The sequence below is a fragment of the Charadrius vociferus genome, unplaced genomic scaffold (genome assembly GCF_000708025.1).
Source record: "Charadrius vociferus isolate BGI_N301 unplaced genomic scaffold, ASM70802v2 scaffold413, whole genome shotgun sequence".
Lineage (NCBI taxonomy): Eukaryota > Metazoa > Chordata > Aves > Charadriiformes > Charadriidae > Charadrius > Charadrius vociferus.
The window spans coordinates 1652246-1662181 of record NW_009647738.1 but is presented as its reverse complement, the minus strand read 5'-3'; the positions used below and the strand labels follow the sequence as shown (position 1 = coordinate 1662181).

Sequence of the window (9936 nt, the reverse complement as noted above, 5' to 3'; positions counted from 1 at the left end):
GCTGGGCTACGGGCAGCGCTGCTCCCCGCGCTTCTTCAAGCTTCGCTGGAAGGACAGAGACCTGCCAGCCCCCGGCCCTGCTCCCTCACGATGGGGCAGGGCACCGGGGTCAACCTGCAGCCCCCACTCCCACGGGTGACTACAAAATGGCGCGGCTCATCGCCTCCCCCCTCCCTCACCCCCTGCGGTGGCTGTCACCACAATGCCCGGCTGAAACGGTTCGGAGCCAGAGCTTCCTCCCCCTCGGGCCCAGCAGGAGTGACGCTGGAAGGGCAGCGCTGGCCCAGCCACGCATGGAGGGTCAGGACTCGGATCCACGGGAAGCGAGCAGCAGGAAAACTGCCAGGGTTAAAGTTGACGGATCTGACCCTGGGGGTCACGGAGAGAACACACTGGAAGAGTCAGTGGGTGAGAATCCAGGAGAATCACGCTTTAAGGCAGCACACATACTGCGCACGTACAGTCTGTGGATCCCTTGTGGGAATTTGAGGAGGGAAGAGGAAACATCTGGAGAACGTGCAGGGGTGTGGTACAAGAGGGCTGCACTCGATGTTGGCGCACACAGGGAATGAATGAAACAGGCTCTTGGTGACAGCCAGTCAACCCAGTTCAGTCACAGGCCCTTTTCTTCCTCCAGACAATCCCCAAATTGTTTCAGCCCATGGTGGCAAGGACACAGCAAGTAGTGGCACCACCCAGGCAACTACAGGCCACGAGAGCCTTTCCCGGACTGGCCTTGGAGCTGGGCCAACGGGACATAAAGCCCCCGGCAGGATGCTGATCGATGCCAACTGAGAACCCAACTGTTTCCCCTTTCCAGCTGCATGTGAACATGTAACTTCTTCCAGCAGCAGCAGCATCATCCCTAGCATCACCCAATATTCCCAAAGAGGAGCAAGAACTCGTTTGTCATCTCCTCCACCTCTTCTGCTCCCCAGCCTCTCCCAGCACAAAGCAGAGGCAGGACAGGAACTGGGGCTTTACAGAAACAGTAGCCGAACGCAAAGGACTTGGAGAGTTTCAGGTACCTGTAGGTACAGCCCCTCCTGCCCCCAGTCTGGGGTACAGAGAAACACAGGTGCAGAGGGGTACGTTCTTCCAGACGCTAAGGGGTTGGAAAACGTGTGTGGAGGTAAAAGCCAGTTCCTCCTCACCCCTCCTCTGTTTCCTAGAACTCACAGGGATGTCATAAGGTCGAGCTCAAAACTGCTCTTGTGTTGCCACTCTGGGGCCACGGAAGGAGTACACGGGGAGGTGACAGACAAATGCAGGCAGCTGACAGAGGGAGCAATAAAGTGCAGACAGACTCCCAGTCAGCACCGGCAAGATCTCAAGGTGACTGGAGGGGGAATAAAAGAAATAGAAGACAAGTGTTTTAACAACATCAAAGTCCACCCGAAACTTTCTTGATGGGACATAGTGCAAATAGGAGAAATATTGGTCATGCTTTATAAAAGACAGGGACTAACGTTTCAGGCTGCTCAGTGCGGGAGAAGACAGACGTGAGGACAGCACAGCCGAACTCAGTGTAAGTCTCTGTGTCCCGGACATTCCAGGCAAGCTACTCATGCTCTGTAGAGGGAAGGGTCTCTTGTAGTGGTCTCCAGGAAACGACAAATTATCTGATCTACATGGTAACTAAAAAAAGACTCCCTCTCTCCACTCAAGCTACTCAACTGCCCTACCTCAAATGCAGGAAAACCACTGCGAAGTTTGCCTGGAGTACCGCTTCGGGATTCAGCGCACAAACAAACCTTGAAGTATTCGCAGCATACGGTGTCCAGGGACCAGAGAGCCTGCACCGCCTGCTGCAGGGTGCAAGCAGGTCACCTCGGAAGAGGGACGTGACATTTTGAGTTACCCAGGCGTTCCTGCACCCTCTGTTCTTTGACCCCTGGGCGTGGTTACAGATCTTGGTCTGTGAGATAAACAAACACCATCTTCAGGCAACTCTGAACCCTGCGAGGACAACGCAGGAGCCTCAGCATCACTGGGTTTTGGCCCCTCGCATATCCAGCGGAGCACATTGCTCCTCTTTGTAACAGCAAGATCTGAGCAGGTCTTTGGCAACTCAGGATCAGTGAAAGGCATGGGGATGGAAAAGGTGCACGGGAAAGGGCAGAATCCTGCCGTGGATCTCTGTTACAACATTGTCACAACAGCACCTATGGGTTTCAACGTGGAGCGAGAAAGGTTAAAGTTCATCCTTGGAATTAACAAGATGCTGCAGTGGACGAACCGGTATCGTGTGATCTCTCAGCAGCTGGTCCTGTGACCCTTTGTAGCTGTCAAGGGCTTTGTCGCCCGAAAAGTCTATGAGAGTGTAATCCTCCAGCAGACCAGCTTCTACTGCATGGCGCCGGAGACCCTCGCTCCCCACGAGCCCTTGCATTCTGACGTACCCCTGCCGACAGAAGGGGGGCAGCTTCTGACGGGTGAAGGCAAACAGGAAACAAGACTCTGCGGGGAAAAAGATCAAAAAATTAGGCTCAGCAGAGAATAAGTCCTGTGAATTTCTGAGGGCTCATTCAGAACAAAAGGCAGAAAGGATGAGGGAAGATAACTGGAGTTTCCCAGCCAGCACCCTGCCCCGGATGGCAGCACAGTAATTGACTCAATACTGCAGAGGTCAGGAGAAGCAGGGTGCGATCTCCAGCCTGCACTCGGAGGAAAAGGAGCTGAATTTGAGCTTGCAGCCCTCTGGCATCTTCTTCGTACCACAGGATTGCTTCCCTCTCTGTGTCACATTGGGTTCCTGCAGGAGGTTCCCAGACCAGTCTTCAGACCAGCTCCCACATCCCAGCATTCCCATTTCCCATGGGAAAGCAATCCCATCATCAGTACATGAAAAGAGATCTGGTACCTGATGGCACAAAGAAACGTTCAAATAATGGAGGAGGAAGGAAAGCTGCAGGTAGAAAAGGGATTGAACCAAACCTCATACACGTTTCCCTAAATCCGTGCGTGCCCAGGGCAGTCGATTTCTGGTGGTGAGCGACAGCAAAGGCTATTTGGGAACATACACGCAGCACCAGCGATTGTTACTGTCTGGAGAGTGCATCAAAGAGGTGTGACTGACAGTGAGTGAGATCACCAGCTCACCACAGGGAGATCTCAGCTATTTGCAGAAGAGAGCGCTCCTGTCGCGTCCCTCCCATCCCTCCTCCCCCTCCTCAACCCTGTGCTCAAATTACCTGCAAAGAAATTGCGCAGGTCAGTGCTGAGGCAGTTCTCCAAAAACCGCCTCAGAGGCAGGATGTGAGCGTTTGGGGCCGTCCAGTCTGTCAGAAAGTCCTCCACAATGTGATGGACGGCATCTGGGCGGGGGAGAGGCCAGTCTGGGGGACGAAGTCTCATCTCACGCTCTGCCAAGAGAACATTAAGGGAATCTCTCTGAATCAAAATGGCATTAAAAAGAGCTTGGGGAGTGCAAAACAGCTATGACAGCTGTTCCAGCTTTTGTCCTGACCTTTTTAATCCCTACCTTACTTTCACTTGCAATCCCCTATGCTAGCTCTGTCCTCACCAGCCCTGCCACTGCACAGCTGCCCCTTGTCCCTGCCCGCAGTACTTCCTGTCATTTCACTCCCGTTCCCCCTGGGCAGGGACTGCCAGACAGGCTGAGCTGCGTTCAAGCTTTAATGCTGCTACCCCATCACACTTCTTTCCGTGGAAGGCAGGCCGGACCCTGACCCTGGGCTTCTGGAGATGAAGATTCAGCAGGCTCATTTCCCAAGGAAATCTATTCTGAGCGTGTCTGTTTGCTGGATGTAACGCTCATCTTCAAACCCTCGCCTTTGGCTCTATCACTGCGGGACCTCTCAGATCTGGGCAGACCACAGAGAGCAGTTTTCTTTCAGCGGTAATACTGAACAGCCCTGCCTCATCTGCCAGGACTCTGCAAAATACATGCAGGGTACCAGCCAAAGGGAAAAAAACGTTCCCCTTTTTTGGCATGGGTAAGTTCCCAGCAGACCTGTTTGCTCCTATTCTCAAGTGTGAGGTCTCTGGTACAACCCCCCCCCCCTCTGTATCGGTCTGACTGATGGAAATTTCTTGCCAACTCCCAGCTTCTTCTTCAGCTTACACAGTGGTGGCAGGTGCCCCAGAGGATGGACATGAAGAAGTGGAGGAGAAGGGTGTGCAACACTTTCAGGTTCCCCTGGCCTTGGATCTGAAGTATTTGCAGCCTTCTCCGTTTTGCTCATATCAGATAATTAGCAGAGAGAGGCAGAAAAGCTTACCTGTTGGGAGGTGTTTATAATAGTAAATAACAGGGTGCAAAAAGTTGGACTGCCAGGCATGCTGTGCCTCTCCCACAGCTCGGTTGTAGTAGAAGACATCCTTGTCAGCCCCAGAGAAATTCCTCCCATACTCCATGATGACGACAAACAGCCCGTTGGGAGCCTTTCTTCCGGTCTGCATTTCCAGCTCAGCCAGGACTCCAACTGGGTATTCTTCCAGGTATTCAAATGCTGTGGCATTCCTACGAATTGCAACCACAACCGTCAGACTCTTGCACCAGAGAAAAGCCAACACCCCCTCAGCTGATCAAGGCTAAGGCCAAAGAGCCATCAGATAGGAACTATTTTTAGTCATTACAGATCTGGGGTGGACTTGACACAGAGCTTATGAAGGCTGCAGATACTGTTACAAGACTTGATTATTTCCACAGACTATGGGATTACTCTCTACATTAGTGCTGCTCAAGGAAAGCTTTTCCCTGGGGACAGCGAAAGGGTACTACACCTCTGAGCCTAGCAGGAAGGTCTGGACCATTTCAGCCCTTTAAGAGAGAATTGGCAGAATTGGGCATAGTGGCACCAGTCGCGGCAGTGGTAGAGGTTTTGAGATGGCTGCCTACGTGACAGTAACGTCCTTAGGCAGCAACAGAGCAATTTGTGTGGTGGCATCATGGGAAGCAATGGTAAAGAAAAAGGAATGAAATGAAGTAGCGCCATGCTGGGAATAATTACTCACTCACTCTCTCAGCAGTATGATGTCAGCCAGGACACTGAACATCTGGTAGAGGCCCGAGGCCTCGTTCACCCGCTTGATGATGGAATTGGTCAGCTGTGTAATAGGGTAGACTGTGGATGGCCAGGGGACACCATGGTGACGGTTTTCCAATAGGCGGTGGACTGCACGAGCTAAAAACAGTGAGAGAAACAAAGATAGCTTATTTAAAAATCCAAACTTACAGTTTTAAGAAATCCGATCGCTCTGCTACGACATACAGAGATTCTGGCAGGACACAATAAATAAGCTTTACAGCTCATCTGTGCTCAGGATCTCCCACCCCAATTGCTGATAACAGCAGTGGAGATGCCTTCTGAAAGCTGATGTGATGCTAAGTGGTTGGCAAGGGGGCGGGGGGTCCTCGGGGATATTTCATTACTTCTGAGTAGTCCTTTAATTATAAGGATGGGCACACACACATAAAGACAGAAATTCTTTCTACTGCCCAAAGCCACTGGGTTTTAACTCCACAGCAAAGACCTCTCACCCACAGCCTGTCACGAGGCAGAGCATCTGGCAGGCAGAAATCTATTGTGTTACGTAAATAAGAGACAATGGGCAAGAGAGACACAAGACAAAACAAAGACAGACAACTAAAAACTTCAGATATGACCCCAAGTCACTTCTCCTCTACTTCAGACAACACAGCTGCAGCTTGGCTGTGTTTTGTCCTTCTTACTGCCAGCACAAGACTAAGGGTGATCTCTTTCCAGCAGTAAACTATGAGTTGTTCCTTCAAAGGGAGGAACGATTCCCACCTCTGCCCTTTCTGTACACCCCAGTACTCACTTGTATACCGAAATCCATGGATAAAGCCCCCAGCAGATTTCCTGAAGTCAACAGAGTGGCTAGCCGTGCCAAGAACAAAAAGCCCCCGGGTGCCTCTGGACTCATAACTAGGTTTGATCTGAGGATACTTCTTTTTATTCCCTTTTCCTGGCATCATTCTAAGGGACCTGATGTGCAAAAGAGAAGAGCAGGCTGTGAGGAAGGGCAGGGGTGGAAAAATAAAAAGGGTTTCTGATAAGGCACACGTTATATTGCAGCCACTGCAAGACACTGCTTCATGCCCCCACTGCCTTCAGTGGGATTTCCTACTACAATGAGGATCTTCCAGAAGACAAAGGTGCTTGTCTCAAGGTAGCTCTGGACAAGATAAAATTCCAGCCTGAGCCACTGGCAGTGAATTTTGGAAGACAGTAAAGTTAGCAGTATCACTTTCAACAGCAGAAGGTACTAGGAGACAAACCAAGGCGGAGTGAAGGTTGCATCCTCCAGGAAAAAAAGCAGACAAAACCCTTCTGTAGTGATCTATACCTGTACCATCCTCATTCAAAAAAAAAACCCAACCCCAAACCCAAAACATTGCTAGCCCCCTGCATGTGATCTGGCAAGTCAGGATCTTAAGTTCTAAAGGCACAAGTTTTTCTGTGTCACTCAGGTCCCAACACTGCTATTTGCTCAGCCCTATAGCCTGTTGGTCAGAGGGCAGTGGCACACGCATTCCCACTGGGACGTGGCCACAGCTGCAGGGTAAACAACAGACTATGCAGCACCAGGTAGCTCAGAGCACAGGGAGGTCCAGGCAACGCTGCCAGAAGAGGACTTGCCCTTCCCTTTCCTCCCTAGTCAGGCCCTTCATAGTCTCTTGCTCTAACCACCTGCTTCACTATAGATCCTGGTTCTCCCTCACCTGTTGTAGATAGAGAAATCAAACTTCCAGCCCAGGCAGCGGATGACACGGTCATAAGGTGCGCGGGTGGCAAAATTATCCAGTTCATCCTGCGGGAGCGTGATGGAGTCGATACCTGCGCTGGTGTTCCTGTTCTCCAGGTAGAACCGGAGCGTGATGTGCAGCTTCCCTTTCTTGTCTTTGACAATAGCCAGATCTTCCAGATCGCCCTCCAGAAGCCCATCCAGAGATTTCAGCTGGTAGGTGTCCAGTAGGCCATTGTTAATTGCTCTAAAAAAAAAAAGGAGAATGTAAGAAGGGCTAAAAGAAGGGAAGAGAGGTGGGATCCACGGTTCTGTCTCAACTGCTGAAAATGGGACACCTTTACCTGGCATCCCACGCTCCCCTTCAGTGCAAATGTTATACGCACAGCCTCAGGGCTCATGGGAACAGCACAGGTAACAGCCTCTCTGCCATGCTTGCAGGATGTAGTCAACTTAGCTCTCCTCTGTGATTGCAAGCAAGGCAACAACTTGGGAGGCAGCACTTCTTAACGATACAGTTTCCAAGGGGACGTTTTCCTATTTCACACAGACCCTGAAGAGCTCTCATCAAGTTTCTGTGTTCAACAACTGCAACCTGGACTGCTTTAAACCAAGTCCTAAAGATAGAAGGCCCCCAGGACCACAGCACCTCCTGTGCTAGCCCAGTTGGTCACCTGGGCAAGAAGTGCTTCTCCTTGTTTGTATTCTGGCTGCGTTAGAAAGAGGAAGTGGAGTGGTTTCCTACCTCAGATCCCCGACGTAGTGGGTGGCCCATGAGAGGCGCACACGGGACCGGCTCACCATGTGGATGAAATTTGTGACACCCAGAATATTCTCTGCCGTCTCAAAGGCTGAGTTCCCTCGGCCCAAGATCAACACGGTTTGGCCAGCAAAATCCTCTGGGTTGATGGACACAGTCTCGTAACCCTCAACGTATTCCGAGCCAGGGAAGTTTACCACGTTGGGGACCCACGTCCCAGTGGCGACCAACAACGAGCTGCAAAAACAGGGATAGCACTAAGGAATGCAGGAATTATGGGAATGGGGCCATCACTCCATCTTATCACTCCTCCCGCTGTGAAAGATGGCTGTGATGTGCCCCCTCCAGTCACACTGGATCAGCTGCACAGATCATGGTTTTGAGAGAAACCTCTCCCCAGCTTCACCTAATGGCCTGGTCTGGTCTTCCCTACCCTCATCAGGCCAACAAAGATGAATAGGAACGTCATTATATATAGCAAAAATCAGTGCGGGTGCTGTACATATAAGCTCCACTTGTTTCATAAGTCTCCCTCAGTTGTTCACAAGTGTGCAAGTGCTGCTCGTATGTACTCACTGATGACACATATTATTATACCAAAGCTTTTCACAGGTTGATTATATCCTGCATAAAGAATGACTTTGATTTAAAATTTATATTGCCTTTTAATACAGCAGAACAAAAGTTATTTTTAAGAGGGACAGAAAATGGTTTCAAGATTTTAAAATGTAACTCCTAGGCATAAAAACATGTTACCAATAACACTAATTGTTAACACTAAAATTAAGTACAGTAATCTTTTTATATCTCTCTGTAAAAACTTTTACTTGAATCTTAGGGAAATTTTTGTGACTTAGACGGAAACACCAGGCAGCCGAGGCTAGCAGCATAGTGTGCCATCCCAGCCTTGCTCACGCAGTTCCCAAGAGCAACTCACTCGCGGTGCGTGGGTGTCCGGGATTGCCTTCTGTCCCCTCTGAGCTTGCCAGCCAGCGCACCTCCAAGTGACAGCCAGTGCGACCTGCTGTAGTAGAGCTGAAGTTCTCAGGAGAGGTGAGAAATATACTCCATATGTTCACGAGTAACTTCTAGATGGTTTTTAGGAATGTAGCTCAGTGGCGGTATGGGATACACACATGTAAGTATGACAAGTGGATGGGGAATTCAGGGACCAGCAGCCTTGAGGGTTACTTCTCACAGTCGACTCCCTCTACTGCAGCAGCTCCACTTTTCTCTGGTTCCCCCCTGCCAGCTCTATGCTAACCCAGGGCTTCAGTTGGCTGGGACATACTTTTAAATACTGGTTCTTCTAAGCATGTGTGGGTTACCAGAGGCGAGGTGTCGCTGCACTGATACACCCAACTTTGTAATAAAGGCAGCAGTGGCTACAACAAGTATGACTGAGTTATTTTTTCCACAGAGAGCAATTATCTAGTGATAAAATGAAAAGTGATTTCAAGCTTACCTATCAAGGATGAAACCTGTGGTGATGGCAATTTTAGCCAGTTTGTGTCTGCCCTACCAGCTCCTCAGCTGTCCAAGGCATAATGTTGCTTGTGAAAGGAAATGCGTTCCCAGGAACAGCTATTCCACCCACCCATCTCACTGATCCCCACAAAATGTTTTTCCCCCATGACAGTGGTTAAGGCTCGAAGAGGCTGCGAAACCTCCGTCCTTGAAGATACTCATGCCTTAAGAGGGCAAGGCTCTGAGCAACCTGTTGTCACTAGCCCTGCTTTGGGCAGGGGCTTGGACAAAATGACCTTTACAGGTCTCTTCCAACCTAATTTATTCTGTGATTTTGGGACTTCGAAGACACCCGTGGAGAGCGGTGTGGCTAGCCTTGGATTCGCCCATTACCTGCAATTGTAGTTCTGCCTGTCCTGGTCTGTCAGAAGGAAGTAGTGGCCGTTCCAGGCCTGCTCATCCCTCTCCAGCGTCACGTGGACAATGGCTGTGTTGTACTGAACCCGCAGCTTCAGCAGGGAAGCAAAGTCCTCCAGGTAACGCACCATCACGTCGGCGTCAGGGAAGAAGTCGCGGGAGTAGCGTCGGAAAAGCAGCCGGCGGTCGTGGCTGAGGAGCGAGTTCCAGTCGTGGCGGAGGTTGAACTCGCTGTTGGATTTGCCCGTGTACTGCTTGTTGATGCTGATGAGCTTGCGGTGGCGAGGGTAGAGGGCAAAAAAGCTGCCGGGAGCATGGCTCCGCTCGAAGACAATGTAATCCCGGTTGGCCTGCTGGAGGAAATAGGCCGCTTGCAGGCCCGAGGGGCCGGCCCCGATGACGCAGTAGTCGTGGTAGAGGAAAGCAGCGCCGCTTGCCGCACACAGGCTGCTGGCGTACAAGGCCAGCCCCAGGAGGGTCCCGCAGACCGCTGGGACCATGGCAGGGCCGGAACAGCCGCCCCTGTAGGGGAGAGGAGCAGGGAGATGTCACCCAGG

At 51.0% G+C, this 9936-nt stretch overlaps 1 protein-coding gene across 1 annotated transcript; it reads right to left on the bottom strand.

The window, feature by feature from the left end:
• Positions 1-2194: 2194 nt before the first annotated feature.
• FOXRED2 (FAD-dependent oxidoreductase domain containing 2) lies at positions 2195-9879 on the bottom strand. Its single transcript, XM_009881866.1, has 8 exons — positions 9356-9879; positions 7481-7732; positions 6713-6982; positions 5809-5975; positions 4985-5150; positions 4245-4486; positions 3195-3365; positions 2195-2460 (listed from the first exon to the last, which is right to left on the bottom strand). The coding sequence occupies exons 1-8, from the start codon at positions 9877-9879 to the stop codon at positions 2195-2197; spliced, it is 2058 nt and encodes a 685-aa protein (XP_009880168.1).
• Positions 9880-9936: the final 57 nt, after the last annotated feature.

Coding starts and splice junctions, on each gene's coding strand:
- FOXRED2 (XM_009881866.1), bottom strand. CDS start 9,879: ATGGTCCCAGCGGTCTGCGGGACCCTCCTGGGGCTGGCCTTGTACGCC. Junction 3,366..4,244: donor TTATAAACACCTCCCAACAG/GTAAGCTTTTCT, acceptor TTCTCTTGGCAG/AGCGTGAGATGAGACTTCGT. Junction 2,461..3,194: donor CCTGCGCAATTTCTTTGCAG/GTAATTTGAGCA, acceptor TTTTCCCCGCAG/AGTCTTGTTTCCTGTTTGCC.